Raw genomic sequence first — 24,493 nt, forward strand, 5'->3', positions numbered from 1 at the left:
GGTTGGTTGACGACGTTCTAAATAAAGTAATGGTATTACGATAATCATTGATATTTTATTCATTATATATTATAGAATAGTTTGAGTGATTTGAAGTGAGTTACATTATAAGTTGAGTGCCTCCTGCGAGTGCGAACTTTGCACATCGAAATTTCGCTTCTGAGGCCTACCGCGACAAACGAAAATAGAAATTTTATTATCTGCCTCTCTATCGCTCTTCTATATTCATACGAAACGGCCCGCCCCGGGTGTCACCCATTTAGGGGTGACACCCGACCGTGAACATCAGTAGTGTCATCTATAAAAATTCGTAAAACTATGGCAGATTGCACAATCGCCATTAAGAAAATAATATACAACATGCCCACGAGGAACCCGAGAGGTTTTGACAGTATATTCCTGATTACTTATATTTAAAGACTAAAATGTCCTATAAACTGTTTTGGAATTCGCCTAGTTTCAGAGTCCAGTATCACCAGCCAGCTAAAAAAAACATCTTTTTATTGTTACTTAGTGCAAAATGTTTTTTTGATAGCGATGTTGCTACTATGGGACCTAGTCCAAATGGCAAATATCCTTATTGATAGAATGTAAAAAAGTGACAGTACACTTTGCAAAAACTAGGTTTTACAAAAAAAGTTAAAATTATTTTTTAGTGATAGTTTTACAAATATAGCTGGTCAAGCAGATCTTGTCAGTAGAAAAAGGCGGCAAATTTGAAAAATGTAGGCGCGAAGGGATATCGTCTCATAGAAAATTTGAATTTCGCGCCTTTTTCTACTGACAAGATTTGCTTGACCGTCTATAGCATTTATATTTTATGTGCAAATACGTACAAAAAAAACGAAAAAAGATATTTTTTTTCGCGAAATTGACGTAAACTCTTTTTTAATATTGTTTCCTTCTTTTGGCCTCAGAAATGCGTGGTTAAAATCTCTCGGGTTCCTCGTTGGCACCTGGTATATGTTAGCGCCTCGTAGGTTTTTTATTCAGAAAGGTTTTTTTATTATGTGATTATTTCTGTAATTGAGAAACTATGTCACTGTTTCTAATTGGGTGACTCTGGACTATTTGAAATTCATTGTGAAATGGGATTTTACAGAATCTCTTCCAAATCTCGCACTTGGCAAAAAATATTTTTTTTTTTAACATAAATTATTTGTATATCTTTCATGGGACCTTTGGGAGGCGTGCGCGGAGTCCAAGGCAACATGTAGATGCCCTTTTGGCACTTATGAAATGTGAGTTACACCGAGCGAATGCTGTCCTTGCCCGTGTCATAGAATGCGCGCAGAGGCAACACCCGCTAGGGTGTGGACTATTGAGAGTTCATGGAATCTAAAATGAAAGCGATGGAGTAAATACACCTATGGAATATTAAACATAAATTACTATTAATTTTTTGAATAATTATATTTTACAATTTTGATTGAATTTTGGGGTGACACCCACAATTTCCGCCCCGGGTACCACCCATGCTAGCTACGCCACTGCTTAAGTCCATACATACACAATGTGCACAACGCAAAATGCGCTGGTTACTTGCGCAATAAATAAATTGTTTTAAATGTATAGCGAGTTTTGGAACGCTGCCTTGTTAATCTGTCATATGTCATTATCATAATATCATTCCGAATAATAAAATTTCACTTGGCAAACGGGTTTGATAAGTTTGGGCTTGAAAAACAAAGATTATTTAATAATTTTACTCGTTTAATCTTATCAATCAATATCAAACTAACGAAATAGTTATTGGTGGTGGCCCGTGTAGTGAATTTTGAAGAAGTACCTACTATCAAAGTACCAAGTGTAGCCTATGCAAAACAAGTTTTTGATGGACTTTGACTCTAGATAGCAGTAATTCAGTGTCATTTATCAGGCACTGTCAGTAATAACACTATCGTTTCATTTCGCTTTCGTGAGCCGTGAATGATGGAGCAGCTTCGTTTTGACGGTCGTGTGGCGGTGGTGACCGGTGCCGGGAACGGTTTGGGGAAGGAGTACGCGTTGCTGCTGGCATCCCGCGGGGCGAAGGTTGTGGTGAATGACCTGGGAGGCGCCCGCGACGGCGCCGGCAAATCCGCTAACTTCGCCGACGATGTAGTCAAGCAAATCAAGGACAAAGGTTATCATTGTCTTTGTTTTACTATTGTTGCATTTAGCATATGAAATCGTCATGTCACTGTCCTTTCAACATTGATTGTTTTTTATATTTTTATTATCTTGTTTGCATGTTGACTATAGCCATAATCTGTATTGAAAAACAATAACTAGCTTTGATAACAATATATTAGATTAGAATAATGTAGAAGAACTTTTATAGCAAAAATCTTCTACATGAAAAAAAAGAAATGTAATCATTGAATATTTATAGCTCCTTGATATTGCTTTAAGTAATTAAGGAGATAATAATTAATAAGTATGTTAAGAATAAAATAAATATTGGTGCTGTTATAGTAGCTACAAATGGACACCACTCAGCATATATGCTCTATGGCATAAGTATACTTCTTAGTGGTTTTTCTTAGAGCTCAGTGCCCAAACATAACTCAGAACAGTAGTAGCAGTGCTGAGCATACGATTTTGCAGTTAATTTATTTATACAGATTAATGAAAGCAGTTGGAAGTAGTATTCATTACTTATTGATAGTATTATCTTTTCATTGTAGGTAGTTGAACTTACTATTTATCGTAATTATCATATTAATGAGGCCCAATATGCGTATTAATACTCTATATCAGTCTTGCAATATAAATTATTTTCCAAGTTATTTCAATATATCAATTGAGATTTCCTTCTGATTTTCATAGATATCTTTAAAAAAAAACCATTATTCCAAGAGATACTACAATAGGTTGTAAATATACATCAAATTATTTAATATTTAAGGAGATTTATTTCTGATATTCATAGCTATCTTTAAAGAAACATTTTTCTTATAAAGGTTAAAATAAATATAAATTAATAATATGAACAGAGAGATAGCAAAAAGGAGCAAGGAAGTGGGCCTGGAACTCAACTCAAGCAAGATCAAGTTGATGACAAATTCAGACAAAACAGAAATTTTAGTTAACGGGTGCATATTAGACTTCGTTGAGGACTATGTTTATCTAGGCCAAATAATCTCCTTCAAAGACCAAACATTTTTATGTTGTGACCAATATAAACTTATTTTAGACAACATTTAAGCGAACGTTGCAAAAGCAAAAATTGACTAATACTCCCTACCATAATTTTATATCCGCAACCCAGGCTTCGTCAGGTAAACACAAAACCAACCAAATGGACAAAAAGATTGAAAAAAGAATAGTTTCTGGCTGGAGCAAATACTGGTCTCTCAAAGAGATCATGAAGAGCAACCTAGGTATAAAGGTATAAAGATAAAAAGCAAAACTTTCAACACATGTGTCCTGCCATGTCTAACCTATGGCTGTGAATAGGGATTGCAAACCGGATTGATTTTCAATCCGGCCGGATCCGGCCGGATTTTGGCCTCAATCCGGCCGGATCCGGCCGGACCGGATCCGGTTAGGTATAAGGATATTAAAGTTAATTAAATGGCATATTTTTCAAGTTTTATGCGTTATATGAGAAACAAAGGGTATTTTTACAAATGTATTCATAAAACAACAATTTGAAGTTAATAAGAAATAACTTTTTAACAATAAAATAAATCTAAGTATTAAAAAGTGTCACGTAGTCAATCTCAATTTAAAAATAAAATATGATTTATTATTTTTATTATATTTAATCACTCACATTCTGCTCAAATTTATACGTTTACAATAAAAATATAAATTTGATTAGATTCCAAAGCCTGTTAATGGGATAATTATGGGATGGGAAATGGAACTCCTTGAAAGGACAAGTTTTCGTAACTGTTCTTTGATGGAATTATTTGTAACGCTGACATCCATTCTAGTAACAAGATATTTTACTTTTAACCAAAATTGTATGAAATGCATTCTAATATTATCTTGCTTTCATTTTATATCCGTGAAAATAGTTTTATAGCCTAAATAAATAAATAATACATGAATAAATGTTTGGGGACAATTTTATACAGATCGACCTACTCGTAGCCCCAAACCAAGCAAAGCTTGTAATATGGGTACTAGCTAGCTCTAGGTAGTACTACTTGGCGACGATATATATACGTATAGTATATTGATAAATACATGCTTATATACGTAGAAAACACTCATAACTCAGGAACAAATATCTGTGTTCATCACACAAATAAATGCCCTTACCGGTATTCAAACCCAGGACCATCGGCTTCATAGTTCATAGGCAGGGTCACTGAATGGTCACTACTCACTAGGCCAGACCGGTCGTTACAAATACCTTCCATGGCATCTCCATCCTTTAATGTTTACTTCTAATTATTTAAGTAATCGTCGTATCGTGCCGATTCGTGCCACTAACATGAAAGAAGAGGAAATCCTCTTCTGTTCTCAATCATCGTCATATTAAATATCTTCTTATTTTACCAAATTTGGATTTTTTCATTCGTTCTTTATTCTGTTTAACTTCTTTCTTCTATCCGTCGCCTTTATCTCACTTAAAACGCGCAGTGGGTGCTGTGTGCGGTCTTTTTTTCTATTTTCCCGGATCCGGTCCGGATCCGGTGATTTCAACCGGATCCGGTAGCTTCTAAAATGTGCCGGATCCGGCCGGATTACCGGATCCGCCGGACCGGATTGCAATCCCTAGCTGTGAAACTTGGTTCCTTTCTATAAAACAAAGAGACAAACTTGCGAAGTGCCAGAGAGCTATGGAGAGGAGTATGTTGGGGGTTAAATTAAAGGACAAATGTCACAGTGCCGACATAAGAAAAAGAACCAAAGTTAGAGACATCCTCACACACATAGACTTGCAGAAATGGAGGTGGGCAGGCCACACTGTAAGGTGTAAGATCGAAAAATGGAGCCGAAGAATCCTTATGTGTCTTGACACATAAGGATTCTTCGGCTTGGCCTCTAGATCTTGATCTAGAGGCCCACAACTCAAACAATGGGAGGATGAAATAATAACTACTGTAGGACCATTCTGGATAAGACTGGCCAGGCAGAGGAAATACTGGAAAGAGTTGGAGGAGGCCTTTGCCAACAGGCACACTGAACTACGAGACTTCATTTAAAAATCAATCCAAGCAAACAGTTCAAAGTTCAGCAGAAGAGGCTATACAATAAAAAATATGAACAAAGAAAGAAGAGGAAAGAAAGGAGAGGCCTTTGCCCAGCAGTGGGACACACCTTTGGGTGACAAATAATTATTTTCATTTGTAGGAATAACAATTAAAATTAAATGAAAATGTGATTGACTTAATTACATACATACCTAAAAGGATTAACTAGCATTGATCTGAGGAGTCACTCAAGACTATTACATGTTATTGTTAGAAAGCTACATTTCATTGTTAGAAAGTCCTCATATCTTAAGATGGGTGAAAATAGCAATTAAGTATTAATGTCACAAAATTATGTTATATGGAAATATCTTCTTGCTAAACAACAGGGTCAGTGTCAGTTTCTGGTTTGTTACATCAACTTGTTGAGGCCAAACTTTTCTGAGTTTGCATAACATGTTAGTTTCTTTGATGGTGACTTGATGGTAGGTCTTTTTTTATTTCGAATAAGTATTTATTTGATTTAAAATCCTGCTTCTTTCTACCATACATATAAAGTTATGGACATTTTGCAAAATTAAAGTGATAGTGTAACATTTATAACTTATTGCCAGTCATGTTGTTTACTGAATATTCAAATTATAACTTAATATTAAATATGATTTACATATTTGAATAATATTCAGTTAATAAAATACAATAGACAAAATATTAGTGAGTATTCGTGTCGAAAAAAGTGTAATGTAAAACATGGAAGATAATTTCGATTAGTTGAAATTTCCCTGCAGTCGAAATTGCCCACCTGCACCTTATTCCTGATAAATAAACAAATACTGATTAAATGAAGTAATGTTATTTTGTAGGGGGCGTGGCAGTTGCTGATTACAACTCCGTGGTTGAGGGAGAGAAGATCATAAAGACGGCAATTGACAACTTTGGGCGCATTGACATCATCATCAACAACGCTGGTATTCTCAGAGATAGGAGTTTCAGCAAAATATCTGACCAGGTATGCTTATCGGGGTTTTCTAACTTGTCTCTCTCACCTTCATGTGTTGGGTAAGGGCACAGTACCTTCTAATTGTAAATACAATTAACATAATTATATGTATTCAACAATAATGTCGATGACAAACATGCTGATTTCTTGTTTTTGAAATAAAAAAAACATTTAGACAACAGCTACCTTTTGAAATATCTGAAACCTACTATAGTTCGTTTTGTTAGCATTAGAAATAAGGTAAACAATCTTTATGTGTCTTTTAATTGTAAAACACATTTTAAAAATAAAGTTAGGGCAAATATGTAACAATTATGGATCTAATACGATCATTTATATGCTATTGCGTTTATAAGTAATAGTTACTGATTTTTAACTAGCGTTTTTCAATTAAAAGACATGTCAAGATCGCTTACCTTCTATGAAGTGCTTTCTAATGCTAAAAAAAACGAACTAATAGGGTTTAGTAGTAGGTCTTCTATTTTACGTAATGTTAGAAAATAATTTTCTTAATTCAGATTCATCTTGAATGTGTTCCAAAGTTTATGTTTTTTTTTATGTTATAAAATATATTATCTACTATTATGACATCTTGCAAATTATTAGCATCTTGCAGAAAAAAACAAGATAGGCAATTCAAGTAGTATCAGATAACAAAAACAACATCACCTGTTATCAAACATTTTAAGTAGGTACCTAGCGATAATGCCTACTACACTTTATTACAGGCATTGCACTTAGAATACATTTAAAAGTAAAAATATTACTGTGTTGGGCCTTGGGTGAGACTTGAACTCAGGGCCTCTTTCAAGTCTCACCCAGTACAGTAATTTTTCCTCTTTTAAATGTATTCTAAATAGAAGAAAATGCTATTATCAAACTCTTTTATAAAATGCTATTAACTAACTTATTTTTACGTACATTTAAGAACTGCTGGCGTTTAATTAGTAACAGATAGGCCTATTGCAATTTTTCAGAAACATGAGTTGTCCTGTCCCCGGCGGTCTTTAACGTCAGGATGTTTTATGTACAGTTCGCGCTCAAGCTCCGAAATAACAACTAACCTGCGTTTACCCGGTGTAACTCTCACTTCCTCAGACTTAGGTACACACCAAATAGGCCATGTCCTATTTATAGTTTGCCTGTCAAATAGGCAGCAGAGGCATGTGAACCGAAACTAGGTGGATGCGAAGCTAAGACTCAGTTTTATTACTTACTTCAATGTGACAATGTCAGCATTCACGATCACGAGTTACGATTCCGTGACCAATAAAACCACTATTTAGGTACCTATTAAAACAACTAAAAATGGATACAATCAGTATTTTTGGTTGGTCGTAAACACTCTTTAGGGAGGTTGCACCAAAACGTCTAATATCATATTGTATAATAAGTTTCATAGCTCTCTACTATGATTAGCCGGGTCCTCAACACAGAGCGAGCATACGCGTGAGGTAATTTCCTCGCGCACAAAACGGCCAGTGTATATAGACGTGCCTCGGCCGCATTGCCTCGGACGAGGCACGTTTACACTGGCCGTTTACAGTAATACACTGATTTAAACTTTCACGATTATTAAACATTATGAAACTACACAACGGGACTTAATCGCGTATTTAAGTTTTAAGATTTACCTCCGACGTTTCGAGGACGGCGTTGTCCCCGTGGTCTCGGAGAAGACTGGCTCAAGTTGACATCAACATCTTCTAGCCGCGCGAGTTTTTCGAACTACCCGCACTTGGTCTTGTTTATCAGTTTGAACGTTTTGCGCACTAGGGATGTTACTCTGTCGACACACAACACTAACGATATTCGATTTATCGACTGTCGATATTCGTTTCCGCTTACATTTACTAATGACTGGATTCCATGTGGATGAGATCTTAAAACCCTCGTCCCGATTAAAATTGCAATGTTTTTTGATTTCAATGGCTTCCCGCACTTTTCTACTGTAGAAATGGCGATCCGTGGAAAGGATTTTAGGGTTATGCAGCTCAATCCAGTGGTTTGGTCCTGACTCCAGCAAATGATCAGCCACTGCAGACTTGGTCACCTGACGATTTTTGACAGCTGCGATATGTTCCTTAATTCTTTCTGCTATGGTGCGCTTAGTTTCTCCGATATAGGAACTACCACAACTGCAATCTATTTTATAAACGCCAGGTGACTGGAACGGAATAACGTCCTTCGGTGACCTTAGGCTCCCTGCAACTTTGGATAAAGGAGTGTACACCGTCTTTATAGAGTACTTTCCAAGTACTGTGCCAACTTTATCCGTTACCCCTTTTACATACGGCAAAAAGGCCGGCTGTCTGGAGACATCAGGACGTTTCCATCTTGCCTTTCGTCTGGGATGCCACTTTTTTACCTAAAAACTTAAATAAAATACTAAAATACTTTAAAACTTAAATACGCGATTAAGTCCCGTTGTGTAGTTTGATAACGTTTACAATAATGTTGATCAATCCGCCGATTGTGGTTGGTGCAACTGGCCCTTAGTCCTACACCTATGCTTATAATTTGTGTTAGGACTGGGACCTCGTGCATGCCGTCCACATGAAGGGGGCCTTCAAGACCACGCAGGCAGCATGGGAACTGTTCAAGAAACAGAAGTTTGGCCGCGTCATCATGACGTCCAGCAATGCTGGGCTTCTTGGCAATTTCGGCCAGGCTAACTACAGGTATTTTAAATCACCATCATCATTATCACCAGAAAATGTATACCTGCCGAGCACAGACCAAATTTCATTGAGGGTTATGCCGCTAAGTACGGCCTAGGCTCTTCCACTGCGGATTGGAGACTTAACACACACTTTGGGATATCTTTACAGATGTGTGCAGGTTTCCTCACGATGTGTTCCTTTTCCGAAAACTTGACTCAATATAACTCATTGGTACAAGGTACACGCTAGGGTTTGAACTCTTAACATCCAATCTGGAATTATAGTGTAGATATGTTTATTTTTTAATCGATAATTTCATTGTATACCTAGATTGTAGCCACAGCACTCGTCGTGTTCCCGAATTTACATTTCAATATTGAGAAGATGTAAAAGTTATAATAAATATTTTATCAATTTCCTTAAATCTAGCGCCGCCAAGCTAGGTCTGGTCGGTCTGGCTAACACCCTGGCTATTGAAGGAGACAAGTACAACATCAAAGTGAACACAATCGTGCCAACCGCCGCGTCCCGCCTTACTGAGGACATCCTGCCTCCCACCATGTTTGAAGCCATGAAGCCCAACCTCATTGCGCCTGTTGTGGTAAGTGAAATGCTGGTCATTTTTTCCAGAAATAAACGATAATTGGAAAAAATTACTTGCGAATTTGGGACACTGGCCCGCCGCTCTGCCAATAAGCTACCGAGACTTACCCGTCGGCAGCGACTTTTTCCTTTTTTTTCAAACATTGTGTGAGCAGGCATCCCTGCTTAGTAAGAAAATTATTTTATAAAGTGTTACTAAATCATTGTTTCTTAATTTGGATGGTCTTATGTGATATTTATTTATGTGCAGGCATACATGGTGCACGAGTCTTTCAATGAAACTGGTCTCATAATCGACTCCACTCTTGGATTCGCCACCAAAACACACCTGGTCAGAGCGGAAGGTGCTACCCTCAGGTACGAACCATGGAAAAGGGATAAGTTTTAATATTAACAAGTAATTTTGAATAATTTAATTACACAAATATGGGTCTACCGCGTTATACTTTCATTGTTTTTACCTAAAATTCCGATGTGTACAAAACGCGAGAGTTTAAAGTGTTATAATTTTGAATTAAACTGAACAATTCCCTCCCAAAATCTTCCAATTGCCTTCCTTGCCATTGGGCAAACGCAAATTGCATTTCACTTGTCTATATTATTTTCTTTGTCTTATTATGATGTCACGATACTATTTGTGAATTAGCAAAGAAATAAAATAGTACCTACCATTTTATGTGTTTGTCAGTGTGATAAGAAAATTTTAATTACATTTTTATGGGGACAGACCACATTTATTTACAACAAAACAATGTTGACCCATTTGCCCTCCACAGATATTGTTTGTTTATCCAGTCTCTAATATAATGCATGTAAATAGTTAGGATTATATAATAGTACATTATTGTCGAGGCTCGGAAGTAGCTACTTGCAGGCTGAGGATTCGTTTTAAACGGACGACCTTGGGAGTCCGTTTAATTAAATCCGAAGCCAGCAAGTAGCCTTCCAGCCGAGTCATATATAGTGCTTTTCTCAAAAATGGTGCAAGAAATATAAATATCATAGAAATATTTTACAAAAGCAACTTTCTTACGTATATATTTTCACAGAAAAAAGTAGAAACAATTGAAAAAATTAGCTTTGCCGCCTTTTTATTTTTTTAATAAAAAAATAGAAGTGTATTTTTCTGCCGAAAATACGCCAACCTATTTGAGACAGCTAAATAGTCGCGGTACTAATCATCTGTTTGGCTGTTTAATGGGACTGTGCCTTCATTTGATATGGCCATTTCAACTTTTAAAAAGTTTGGAACTCGACAAATAATGGAATTTGTATGCAACATTACAGTCCCAAAATCGAGACTGCAATGTTTTTAACTTTTTAATTTTTGACTGACCATAAACTACGCGCTTCGCAACCTATTTTTTAAACGGCAAAGTCGACTTTGCCGTCCATTTTTGAGAAAACATTATTAACATACTTAAGTCTATTGCAATCGCCATAAATATATATAAATCTTTTTGAACAATTGAAGCAAAAGTAATGGATAGGGACAAAAATCACCGTTCTATGGACAATGGCCGGTACACGATACTTTAAATCGGAACATGTCCCGAGATACCAGAACTTATTTACGACAACCCTAATAGGTACTCCTAATAGATGTAGGTATTTTATAATCATATTGTTTCTCCAGAAAGAAGCCAACTGACCCCGTGACGATAGAGTCCGTAAAAGCCAACTGGGAGAAGGTAGTAGACATGACCGGGGCTAAGAACATCTCCAAGATCTCCGAAGTCACGCTCAACTTGGTTGAGAAGCTACAAGTAAGTGTAAATAGTAAATTATGTTTTATCTTTATAGCTTGTGCAATAAAACGCGAGTGATATAACGCGGGTTTCAGGCTATACTTACACTTGCAATAAAGCTTAAGAAATAATTTTGTACACAAGGACACGAGTATGTGTTTGAAAACTAAAATAAAAGTATTTCTTTGTTTCAACTAGATGTACGCCTTATACCTAGTAAATCGGTTTATTTCAGATTTAATACTATGTAAGGTTTTGTAGAATAACGTGCAACATAGACGATTGTTAATTAAGACAATTTATAATTGTTAATTGGGATACCTATGCTGAGTGGTCTCCATTTGCAGCTAATACATTGTCAAAAAAAGGAAATAAACAAAATACCGCATGACTAAAATACACTAAGTATTTTAGTCATGCGGTATTTTGTTTATTTCCTTTTTTTCTTCTTCTAATTGCATCTTCATGGAAGTAATGCTTTAAATAGCACCTGCAATTAGGCGTTTTTTGCTCGGAACCCGCATAATAATTATGGTACTGTGATAAGGCGTGTAGAGTTAGACCAAGATAAGTCTGCAACAATTTTGATAGCACACGCAGTGCGAATGTTATTTCAAACATCAAACTTCTATGAAATTATGACGTATAAATAACACGTGCACTGCGTGTGCTATCAAAATTGTCGCAGACTTGTCATGGTCTAACTCTTTCAGAGAGTGAAATTATCTCGTTAAGAGTTTTTGCGTTTAATGATTATACTCGACAATGTCGCGAGTAGAAGCTAGTCGATAAATGAGAAGTCATTATCATCATCTTCCTCGCGTTATCCCGGCATTTAAGCCACGGCTCCTGGGAGCCTGGGGTCCGCTTGGTCGGACCGGATATCGGACCTTAGATATGGTCGGACCGGATCGATACAGCGATTTAGAGCACGATGCTTGTTTTTGTATTAATTAATCTTAATTGTAAATAGTCGTTATGTTGTATCTTCTTGCTGTGTAACTTTTTTCTTATTTAACTAACTGTTTACTGTATGTTATTTCTGTCTTTTTTCTTCTTGTCTGTTACCTTCCGTGATTCTTCTCACTTGATGGTCTCATCGGAAGATCAGCGCTGGAAGCCACCAGCAACATGCTGAGATGGGGCCATTTCGTGGCACTTTAATCTTATTTTGTGTTTTCTTTTATACTATGTACTGTTCCGATTGTTTGTGCTTACGAATAAATCTATTCTATTCTATTCTATTCTATACGAGCCGGGGTTTGAACCCGCGACCTGATTGAAAGTCGCACGCTCTTACCGCTAGGCCACCAGCGCTCTTCTGAAATGAGAAGTCACTATGACAGTTCAAATTTCCACCAATAGGGAATATTACGCGAAACTCTGCGTAAAGGGCGTCACTAGCACAATCACAAGGCCTACCGCGAAACACGAAAATCGAAAGTTCAGTTTCTGCCTCTCTATCACTCTTGCTTATTCAATCAATAGAGAGGAAGATATCGAAATTTCGATTTTCGTATTTCGCGGTAGGCCACATGTAAAGAAACCGCCTTGATGCATAATGTCATAGTGAAAACTTGACAAAAAACTGTTTAAGGCCTAGTATCAGGCGTGGCTCACTCCGCGATTTCGTCGCTTTGCTACAGGTAGCTAAAAGTACATCCGTTGAATCCGTTCCGCCCCAATTTTGGGGAAAACCATAAGCCGCGCGTGGCGCTGTCGCCACCTAGCGGCCAATCTGTGCTCATCGTAACAGACGCGTTTTGTTAGAGAGTGAGTCTTCTGTACCTAGTACTATTATTTATTCTGTGCTAGTATGTACAAGTTACTCTATGGTTTACTAAGTGCACTAGTGCTGCACTCTGGCGGCAGAACATTGCAGTAATACTGCCTATTTTCCAGTTTCCTATAATAATGAATTTTCCTCAGGACTTTGAAGACCGCAGCAAGATGGACGGTGACCGCGAGTCCTACTGGACCACGTACAGCTACAACGCCAAGGACTTGGCCCTCTACGCCTTGGGAGGTTAGTGCAGCAGTCCCAAAACTAAAGCGATAAATTAAAGATTTGAAATGATATTTAATAAACAGTACCTAAAACAGTTCAGATACGAGTAATATTATTTTAAAATTCATCGTATTTTTTTCTGTGACATAAACATATAAGAATGGAAATACTTATAAGTATAATTATTAATTAGGTACATAAAATCAACCTACGTACTTCCCAAGTTCCTATTATTAGTCTGTTTTGAATCATTTATATTCGTATTTAAATTACCAATGCAAAGCGAAATCGCTATTGACCTTCGCCCGTATGCAGATATTTCGAAAGTTAACTGAATATTAAAGGACATATGTTTCCCATGGTAACAGGTCGAGGGAATTCATTTATTTTATATACCACGTCGGTGGCAAACAAGCATACGGCCCACCTGATGGTAAGCGATCACCGTAGCCCATAAATCGCCTGCAACTCCAGTTATTACATGCGCGACAGGGAGATCATTCTACAGCCGGAGCGTCCGCGGGAGGTAATTCCTCTTAAACCTCACAGTACACGAAGCAATACATTTCTTCGGTTCTAGAATAGCCACAATTTTACGTTTGGACAACTCATGGCAATGAACGACAAAAAACTTCGGCTTCATACACGTATGTGTCTTAGTATTCCTTTTTTCATGTTATGGTTACTACTCGTATGGTTACATACTGCTCTTAGGCCGCGTTTTGAGTTTTGACATTGGGTCAAACAGGTTGACCGGCATCACAGAACACCGCCTCTAGAAACCTAATATTGGCCATTTTGTTCCCGACGCAAATCACCAAACTGTGAGGTGCGGGAGGGGTGCTCACAGCGTTGCGATTGGTCGATCCAAACATGGCGCGCTGACACGTGTAAGCGTAGGGATGGGACATGTTCATTAGAGGTAGTGGGTACTGCTACCAGTGATACCGAAATTTATTGTGGTAAAATTGTTACCAATTTAGTATACTTAGAGTAAACTTACTTAATAATTAAATTGATTAATTTAATATTTCATTAAGTAATTTAACAATGTACCTGAAATTTTTACTTAACATATTAGGGCATTTCTGTTTAAAGTACCCAGAACTTGAATTTTAAAGTTTAGAATTTTTATATTATTTCCACTCAGAATCGCAATCTCTTTCGATACGAGAAAAAAGTGTCGCCAAAATCTCATACAATTATTTTCTTTTGTCCGTTTTATTAAGGTCATAGAAGGTTGTATTGAAAACATATTCAAATGGACCAATAACATATGCCTATTACAAATCAACTCCGAGTTCTCTCGCACTTCTTTGAAGTTCATCATCAGGTCCATCTCGTGACATGAGACCTTACTGCTCACCTAGAGGATTCTAAAAAACCCATACAACAATGTCTATCACAAACCAACACCGAGTTCCCTCGCACTTCTTTGAAGTTCATCATCAGGTCCATCTCGTGACATGAGATCTAACTGCTCACCTAGAGGATTCTAAAAAACCCATACAACATATGTCTATCACAAACCAACACCGAGTTCCCTCGCACTTCTTTGAAGTTCATCATCAGGTCCATCTCGTGACATGAGACCCAACTGCTCACCTAGAGGATTCTAAAAAACCCATACAACATATGTCTATCACAAACCAACACCGAGTTCCCTCGCACTTCTTTGAAGTTCATCATCAGGTCCATCTCGTGACATGAGACCTAACTGCTCACCTAGAGGATTCTAAAAAACCCATACAACATATGTCTATCACAAACCAACACCGAGTTCCCTCGCACTTCTTTGGAGTTCATCATCAGGTCCATCTCGTGACATGAGACCTAACTGCTCACCTAGAGGATTCTAAAAAACCCATACAACATATGTCTATCACAAACCAACACCGAGTTCCCTCGCACTTCTTTGAAGTTCATCATCAGGTCCATCTCGTGACATGAGATCTAACTGCTCACCTAGAGGATTCTAAAAAACCCATACAACATATGTCTATCACAAACCAACACCGAGTTCCCTCGCACTTCTTTGAAGTTCATCATCAGGTCCATCTCGTGACATGCGGCCTAACTGCTCCGCTGGCCTAGAGGATTCTAAAAAAAATACACAACATATTACCTATATTTTATGTCTAAAATGGTACAATACGGTATGACGAAGCACGAAGTTTCCGCAACTGAAAAACCATCATCGTCACATCACTAGTCGAAAGGGAAAGGGATAGCGCATTGCATTTTCAAGTTGACGAAAAGGGACGGACATACTTCGCCTCTGCTTACTGACCAGTATAAAATGAACCCCGCGGACAAGAAACATTATTTAATGAAATAATGAATTTGACTTTCCTGTGGGATGTTATTCCATCTGTTTCGTAAGTAGATGTCTTAGATGACTTGCCACACCATTTTACGCTGCAATATCCCAGGATTTCCCAATGAATTCAATAGTTTACGATTTATTTTCTTAGACTCGTGCACACTGCTAACAGGTCGTAACCTTGGGCGCAACTGATCGGAGCGGCGCGCGAACAATCTTATATTTGACCTATACACCATACGGGCGGTGACTGCGAGTCGTCCTATAAGCTCGGTCTATAGGGGTTGGTCTGTGACCGGCATACATCGGTTTCCTACTGTCAATGAGTCCACCCGGCTTGACGTTACGTAAAATACCACCCGGTATTCCACCTGTCTTTGTCCAGTCTCAGTGCGTCTCACTCTCTCATTATGCAAAATGTGAGACAAAATACACATTGGACCAAGATATTGGACCGATCTGCCCTCCTAAGCTAAAAGGACGTATTTTCAATGAAAATTATGGAATACGACCCTAAATTAAACGCTTTGTTTGTTCCAGTGGGCGCGTCAGTGGCCAACCCTACCGACCTGAAGTTCCTTTACGAAGGGCACGAGGACTTCGTGGCGCTGCCCACCTTCTTCGTGCTCGCCGGCATGTGCATGGAGTCCCCCATTGTTAACCAGGCCATGCAGAGCCTTGGGAAGTTCGCTGATTTCTCCAATGTAAGTCTAACACTACACTACACTACGCTCCACACGCATAGCTGACGTAGGGGAGAAGACCACCAGGCTGAAGTGGGACTGGGCAGGTCACGTCTGCCGCATGCATCCGGATAGGTGAGCTAGTATAGCCACCAAGTGGATGCCGCAAAATAAGCGCGGACGTGGCAGGCTCAGACGGTGATGGCGGGACGACTTAGACATCTTCATTAATAACTGGCCGGAAAAAGCTCAACAACGGGAGTCGTGGAAATCAAGGGCAGAGCCAGAGCAGTCAGTGGGACACTATAACAGGCTATTAACCTTTTGAACGCCACAGACGGCAATTGACGTCAACGCAAAATCGTGACAACGACGCCAAAGACGGCATTTGAAGTCGATCGTTTTTTGATGAAAATCTACTGAAAAGCACCCTACTTTTAGGTTGGCATTATTTATTCACAAAACTAAATTTTACCCCCGTGGCGTCAGTGGCACGGCAAATGGATACGCCGTTTGGCGTTCAAAGGGTTAAAAAAAGTCTCTTAGTTTCTTATTAGTACTTTCCCGGATGAATTGTATTTTCGATACGTTCGATTAAATATAAGATTGCTTATTTTGAAGTAGCTTTTGTACAAAAAACAAATAGGTACTAATTTGTATTTTACCTTACCATTCTTCACAGGTACTTCACGGCGAGCAGTACATCGAGTTCGTCGGTGACTTCCCAAGCACTGAGGGCACGTTCACCACCCGCGCGTACGTGGTCGACGTGCTGGACAAGGGCTCCAGTGCCGTGGCTCTCGTCAACAGTGAGTACAGCTTGATGAACGTTGTTGGTCGGCGACTGCCCCAGCACCGAGGGCACGTTCACCACCCGCGCCTACGTGGTCGACGTGCTGGACAAGGGCTCCAGTGCCGTGGCTCTCGTCAACAGTGAGTACAGCCTGATGAACGTTGTTGGTCGGCGACTTCCCCAGCACCGAGGGCACGTTCACCACCCACGCCTACGTGGTCGACGTGCTGGACAAGGGCTCCAGTGCCGTGGCTCTCGTCAACAGTGAGTACAGCTTGATGAACGTTGTTCGTCGGCGACTTCCCCAGCACCGAGGGCACGTTCACCACCCGCGCCTACGTGGTCGACGTGCTGGACAAGGGCTCCAGTGCCGTGGCTCTCGTCAACAGTGAGTACAGCTTGATGAACGTTGTTGGTCGGCGACTGCCCCAGCACCGAGGGCACGTTCACCACCCGCGCCTACGTGGTCGACGTGCTGGACAAGGGCTCCAGTGCCGTGGCTCTCGTCAACAGTGAGTACAGCCTGATGAACGTTGTTCGTCGGCGACTTCCCCAGCACCGAGGGCACGTTCACCACCCGCGCCTACGTGGTCGACGTGCTGGACAAGGGCTCCAGTGCCGTGGCTCTCGTCAACAGTGAGTACAGCTTGATGAACGTTGTTGGTCGGCGACTGCCCCAGCACCGAGGGCACGTTCACCACCCGCGCCTACGTGGTCGACGTGCTGGACAAGGGCTCCAGTGCCGTGGCTCTCGTCAACAGTGAGTACAGCCTGATGAACGTTGTTGGTCGGCGACTTCCCCAGCACCGAGGGCACGTTCACCACTAGTGATGTGCCGTTACCGGTAAAATACCCAAGGTGGTAAAATACCCAGTAATGTTACCGGTAAGATTACCCAGAATCAGTAATTTACGGTAATATTCATATTAAGTAAATGTCAACATAAGTTGTTTTACATTAAATCATTACTTGTCAACAAATGCATCATACGAAGTGCAAAAAATCAACATAGGTTTACTTTTCTAGTAAATTCCCAAAACTACTGGTAATTTTCCCAATGTTACTCGGTATTTTACCAATATTACTAGGAAGTATTCCCCTTGTCTGGGCAAGTGGGCACATTGTTTTTATACGTTAAGTGGTAATTTTTTATAGCTTAATTGATATATTCTTATTTTGAGCGTGTATTTTTTTATATTTATTTTATTTATTTTATTTATTTTATTTATTTTATTTATTTTATTTATTTTATTTATTTTATTTATTTTATTTATTTTATTTATTTTATTTATTTTATTTATTTTATTTATTTTATTTATTTTATTTATTTTATTTATTTTATTTATTTTATTTATTTTATTTATTTTATTTATTTTATTTATTTTATTTATTTTATTTATTTTATTTATTTTATTTATTTTATTTATTTTATTTATTTTATTTATTTTATTTATTTTATTTATTTTATTTATTTTATTTATTTTATTTATTTTATTTATTTTATTTATTTATTTTATTTATTTTATTTATTTTATTTATTTTATTTATTTTATTTATTTTATTTATTTTATTTATTTTATTTATTTTATTTATTTTATTTATTTTATTTATTTTATTTATTTTATTTATTTTATTTATTTTATTTATTTTATTTATTTTATTTATTTTATTTATTTTATTTATTTTATTTATTTTATTTATTTTATTTATTTTATTTATTTTATTTATTTTATTTATTTTATTTATTTTATTTATTTTATTTATTTTATTTATTTTATTTATTTTATTTATTTTATTTATTTTATTTAGTTTATTTATTTTATTTGTTTTATTTGTTTTATTTGTTTTATTTGTTTTATTTGTTTTATTTGTTTTATTTGTTTTATTTGTTTTATTTGTTTTATTTATTTTATTTATTTTATTTATTTTATTTATTTTATTTATTTTGTGACATAATTAAGACATTTCTACATGTTTTAAATTAAATTAATTCATTTATAACGTAAGCGTTCAAGTACGAGTATATTACCCGCTTTTGGGAATATTACCGGGAAGAATGGTAATTTACTGGTAATATTCCCAAATGGTAAAATACCGGTAATGGTATTTTACTCTCGGCACATCACTATTCACCACCCACGCCTACGTGGTCGACGTGCTGGACAAGGGCTCCAGTGCCGTGGCTCTCGTCAACAGTGAGTACAGCTTGATGAACGTTGTTCGTCGGCGACTGCCCCAGCACCGAGGGCACGTTCACCACCCGCGCCTACGTGGTCGACGTGCTGGACAAGGGCTCCAGTGCCGTGGCTCTCGTCAACAGTGAGTACAGCTTGATGAACGTTGTTGGTCGGCGACTGGCCCAGCACCGAGGGCACGTTCACCACCCGCGCCTACGTGGTCGACGTGCTGGACAAGGGCTCCAGTGCCGTGGCTCTCGTCAACAGTGAGTACAGCTTGATGAACGTTGTTGGTCGGCGACTGGCCCAGCACCGAGGGCACGTTCACCACCCGCGCCTACGTGGTCGACGTGCTGGACAAGGGCTCCAGTGCCGTGGCTCTCGTCAACAGTGAGTACACCTTAACCACTTTTTAATCGTGAAGAATAAGAATAAATTTATTGAGAATAACTAAGAATACAGTATCATGCACAAAAGTTGTCCGGTAAGCCCCAAACTAGGGTGAGCCTGTGTCTTAGTTGGGACATAGGAAAATTAAACTAAACCTGCCTTAAAAAAATTATCTGTGAGAGTGGGGTGTCAAGGTGTGAGAGTTGCTTATGAGTGTGTGTGTGTGTGTGTGTGTGTGTGTGTGTGAAGGATACGCTATCGTATTAGGAATTAATATCTTTCCCAAATAAGGTCTAAACTACTAATCGATGTTTTGAAATAGAGTTCCATGAACATGTTAATGTCCGTGTTTTAGGTATTATCTTTCTCGAATTCTGCCGCAAGCTTCAAGTCTATATTATCAAGATATTTAGAAATTATTTTTTATTCGAAACAATCTGCGATAAGCTTTGCTCATTTAACCTCATGGTTTTGTTCCCAGGTGAAATATACCAAGACAAAGGGCTGGTGTACCGCACCCAGCAGCACATCTTCGTGCTCGGGCAGGGCGGGTTCGGCGGGCCGCGGACCAGCAAGGTCGCGACAGAGGTGGTGGCCGCGCCCAAGCGCGCGCCCGACGCCGTCGTCGAGCAGCGCACTGCGGAGGACCAGGCGGCGTTGTACAGGTTACAACTTAAACTTTCTCTATGTTTATCCTAAAACTTCAGCTCTTGTTACGGTGCCCATGGTCTGAGATCCTAATGCATATATCGAAAATCGAAATTTTATTATCTGCCTCTCCATCGCTATTGATATTCTAGGGATAGCGAGGCAAATATCGATGATTGCAGTAGGCCCTCTGATATAACTTTGTATTTTGACCAGAACCATCGAAGCGCGCATAGTTATGCGCATGTCTCCCGCGACCCGAGATGACTGGAGAAATGTTTTGCATAAATACAATTTGTTGTTTCTACCATTTTCCTTTTTTAGACTTCAACTAATATTTTGAACCAAAATTTGCCAAATCGTTTCCGCTGTTCTCGAAGTTTAGCAAGACTAATGACAAAGTAACTGCAATTCATTTTATATATAAAAAGATTAAATGGCAGGCTTTCCGGCGACTTCAACCCGCTCCACATCGACCCGAACATGGCGGCCTCGATGGGACACCAGAAGCCCATCCTGCATGGCCTCGCATCTCTTGGCATATCGGCGAGACACGTGTTAACGAGGTAAGTAAAGTTTCTTCCTAGGGAGGGTTCGCGGTCAAAACGAATAAAATGTTCGAATAACTTTTATTTTTGTTTTACAAGATGAGGTCTCTTTTAAACACCAATTGGTTATGGTTTATAGTTATACAGACGATAATCTTCATGATTTCTGGCTTTTAATCAAATGTTACAAGCTTTTATTTAACTTGCCCTATTAGTAGGTATGTATGTTAGTTAATGTGGGTCAAATCTTGGAAGATAAAATTGACCCACTTCCCGATTGAGCTGAAATTTTGCAAACAATATGTAAATGACAATGCAATATTATGATGAGCTGATCTGATGATGAAGACAGGAGATGACCATGGGAACTCTGTGATAAAACAACGCAAACTAATTGTATTTGGGGTTGTTAGAATTGTCTCGAAGAGTATCAGTTGCCAGTGGCAAGAAAAGTCAGCGATAAAAGCTTGTACCAAAAATGTTTTTTTTTTAAGCTTATTTATTTCGTAGGTACGCGGGCAATAACCCGTCCAACGTGAAGGCCCTGAAGTCGCGCTTCGTGAAGCCCGTGGTGCCCGGCCAGACCCTCGCCACGGAGATGTGGCTGGACGGCAACCGAGTGCACTTCCAGACTAAAGTCAAGGAGACCGGCAACGTTGTCATCGCAGGTCAGTTATTCAATAAATAAAATAATTAAATACATACGTAGAAAACAGTGGGCCTTTCACGAACCATGTTCGACGTGTTGCCTCTTTGTCACACTTACTTACGAATTTACAAGTGCGACAGAGAGGCAAACTGTACGTTTACTCGGCTTACTATGCTGACTGTGGGCACTAAAAAAAAGCTTCTTAATCGCAGTAAAATGCCACGGTACCTAGGTTTAATGTGAATATAAAAAAATATAAGCTAATGCGAAAACGTCCAACGTCTTTTGAAAACATGACAACAACCCAGGTCGTGAATTCGCCTAAGTTTTGAAACACATGAAGCTACTTGGACGCATTTTTGATAATTTCGGTGAAACTTGAGAGAATCTGTCTGCGATAGTGACAGATCCGACATTTATCATCCTCTCGTTAAGTTCTCGTTTTTTAATTCGTAGTTTGATAGTAATCACTAGTCTAGTAGTATTAAAGTATTTACGTAGCCGTGTTGATTGGTGTTGAATTTGATGCCTCTGGAGATTTGATAAAAAATTGGTCTATAATAATTATATATTTTCAGGCGCCTACATGGACTTGAAAAAGGTCGAGTCCTCGTCCGGCCCCGCGCCCGCCGCAGCCCCGCAGTCCTCCGGTGCTGCTCTGAAGAGCGACGCTCTGTTCGCCAAGATTATAGAAGAGGTGAAGAAGAATGCTGCTAAAGCCAAGTCCATCGGTGGAGTGTTCCTTTACAACATTATCGACAACGGGAAGACCGTCAAACAGTGGAGTAAGTTGGATTTTATCGTAAACCAAGCTTTGTATGCTCTTAGTTTTAAGATTTTCTTGTCTTTTCTATATATAGATACGCAAGAGTCGCGAAAAGTTTCCAATAAGTTCTCGGAAGTTTCAGGAATATTTTACAGGAAACTTTCATTTAAGAAATGGAAAATTTCGATTCTCACACTATAATATGAGAAGTTTCCGAAAATTCTCCATGTCGAAATTTCGCAATTTTGGTACCTTTCGACGGCCCATCAGTACTTCTCTATATGTCTCAACCGAGCGTGTACATTTTGAGGTGACTAAAATATGCCAGTGTCATTGTGTGTTTGTGTCTGATACTGGATCAACAAATACAGTGAAACCTGGTTAATTGGCACCTGGATAAATGGAAAACCTCAATAATTGCAACCAAAAGTCCGGTCCCAGTCCCTTGAGACCAAAAGGCCTCTTAATTGAAATTTTGGAACCTCTATAATTGCAATTTAGATTTTAGTGCTTTTCGTAATTTTGCCTCTGTAATTGACCACATCGCAACTAAGACCTCTATAATTGACACTGTGCTAAAAAAATCCGTTATTTTTGCTCTTCTTTTTACCTCTATTATTGAAACGAGTCTTACTTATTCCCTCTGTAATTGAAATAATGTAGCTGTAGACATCAGAAACAATATTTTAATAGCAATAGTTTTGATAAAATAAAAACAAAGTATGCTTTTTACATTCTAATAAAACTTTCTTCTACAATTCAAGGGAATTTTTTAAACCCAAATTATTAATAAGAAAATAAAGTAGTAATAATGTAGTGTAAAAGTGCAAGTATAGGCAGAACATATATATATACCAGAAACCCAGAACGTAAGCGTGTAAATATACTTTCAATGGTTATTTGCACCTCCATAAAAGAAATTTGTCAGAACGCAACCTCTATTAATGAAAACCTCTATAATTGACACAACGATTTTTTGAACCTCGTTAATTGACACGACCTGCTTAAATGAAAAACCTGGTTAATTGACAAAAAATGGCCGGTCCCTTGAGATTGCAATTATCCAGGTTTCACTGTACAACGAAACTATTGATCTATTCTAGGATTAAAAGAAACGTGATATTTATTATGTTTTACGTTACAGCTCTGGACCTCAAGACGCCCGTAGTCTTCAAAGGTGCTCCTAAAGGCAAGCCTGACGTCACGATGACCGTCTCTGACGATGACTTGATCGCCATCGCCGGAGGATCTCTCAACCCGCAGACCGCTTTCATGAAGGGCAAACTAAAGATCAGCGGCAACATCATGATGGCTCAAAAACTAGGACCTCTTTTGAAATCGGAAGCCAAATTGTAAGACTGATGTATATATTTTTGGCCAGTAAGCCAGTACTCGTATTTATTCGGCGCAAATTGGTGCAATGTAGGGATTTTGTGCTGTTATTAATATTTTTACCAGAGGTGCCTGCTTTAATAATTTAAACTTATTGTCAGTGCACAAATCAAAAATATAAAGGATTTTTTCGGATGTGGTTAAATTTTAAGAAAAATAATGTACGCCATGTTAAAGCTTATAAAGCATTCCAGTCGTTTTAATGGTTTTGTTTTTATTAAATCCTGGGTGTAAGCAGTTAATCCTGATGTATTTGATTGTTTTTATACTTTTTTTTTAATGGGTTAAGCAATATAATACAGAATAAGTATATTTCCCATTACTGTTATGGAATGGTGATGGATTTTATCAGAGTTAAATAATAAAAATGTTTATATTATACTGAGGGTTTTATTTTTCCTTCAAAGAGTAAGTTTGTTTCTCGTACTTCGTATTCCCACGCCTCCTTCATATCTGGCTGTGTGCTGAGATCGACAAATTTACTAGCCTGCACTTCAGGCAGGCCCTTTGTTGAGACAGCTGTGCCTAGTATACAACAATATTTGCCTGGAAAGCAAATATAAATCTAAATATAAATGGTGTCTAAAATGATACGTCGCAAAGACAATGAAGTGTAATCAAATCAAAAATTCGTGCGAAGATGAAGGCGTTATGGCGAGACATTTGACGAAACGTATATATGTCGGCGGCCGATCGTAAGATCAGGCATATCGTGAAATTCCTAGGCATATCGTGAAACGTGAAAATCTTTCACTGAGTCGACGGAGCCCCGCTACGCGGGGCTCCTATTTCTGGGTAGTTTGCCCTTCGGGCATCTGAAGTAACCTAACGAACCTATCCTACCTATCTATTGGTTTGATGTGACTATCGTCAAAACATTAAACAGGAACATTACGATCTGCCTGATCGTACGATCGGCCTACGACATATAGCTCACGAGGGTGTGAACGTAGAAAAAACTGCTCTTGCT

At 38.4% G+C, this 24,493-nt stretch overlaps 1 protein-coding gene across 1 annotated transcript; it reads left to right on the forward strand.

Annotated features, from left to right (window-relative positions):
• The first annotated feature begins 1,820 nt into the window (after window positions 1–1,820).
• LOC134798211 (peroxisomal multifunctional enzyme type 2-like) lies at window positions 1,821–23,902 on the forward strand. Its single transcript, XM_063770576.1, has 14 exons — window positions 1,821–2,125; window positions 5,996–6,141; window positions 8,662–8,813; window positions 9,225–9,396; window positions 9,649–9,755; window positions 11,035–11,164; window positions 13,076–13,172; window positions 16,018–16,181; window positions 16,843–16,969; window positions 20,002–20,185; window positions 20,612–20,734; window positions 21,227–21,384; window positions 21,944–22,150; window positions 23,276–23,902. Exons 1-14 carry the CDS (start codon window positions 1,930–1,932, stop codon window positions 23,485–23,487), a joined length of 2,175 nt encoding a protein of 724 aa, XP_063626646.1. The 5' UTR covers window positions 1,821–1,929; the 3' UTR covers window positions 23,488–23,902.
• The last annotated feature ends 591 nt before the right edge of the window (window positions 23,903–24,493 follow it).

This window comes from Cydia splendana, chromosome 16 (genome assembly GCF_910591565.1).
Source record: "Cydia splendana chromosome 16, ilCydSple1.2, whole genome shotgun sequence".
In the NCBI taxonomy this organism is placed as follows: Eukaryota; Metazoa; Arthropoda; class Insecta; order Lepidoptera; family Tortricidae; genus Cydia; species Cydia splendana.

Coding starts and splice junctions, on each gene's coding strand:
- LOC134798211 (XM_063770576.1), top strand. CDS start 1,930: ATGATGGAGCAGCTTCGTTTTGACGGTCGTGTGGCGGTGGTGACCGGT. Junction 9,397..9,648: donor ACCTCATTGCGCCTGTTGTG/GTAAGTGAAATG, acceptor ATTTATGTGCAG/GCATACATGGTGCACGAGTC. Junction 21,385..21,943: donor CGGCAACGTTGTCATCGCAG/GTCAGTTATTCA, acceptor ATATATTTTCAG/GCGCCTACATGGACTTGAAA.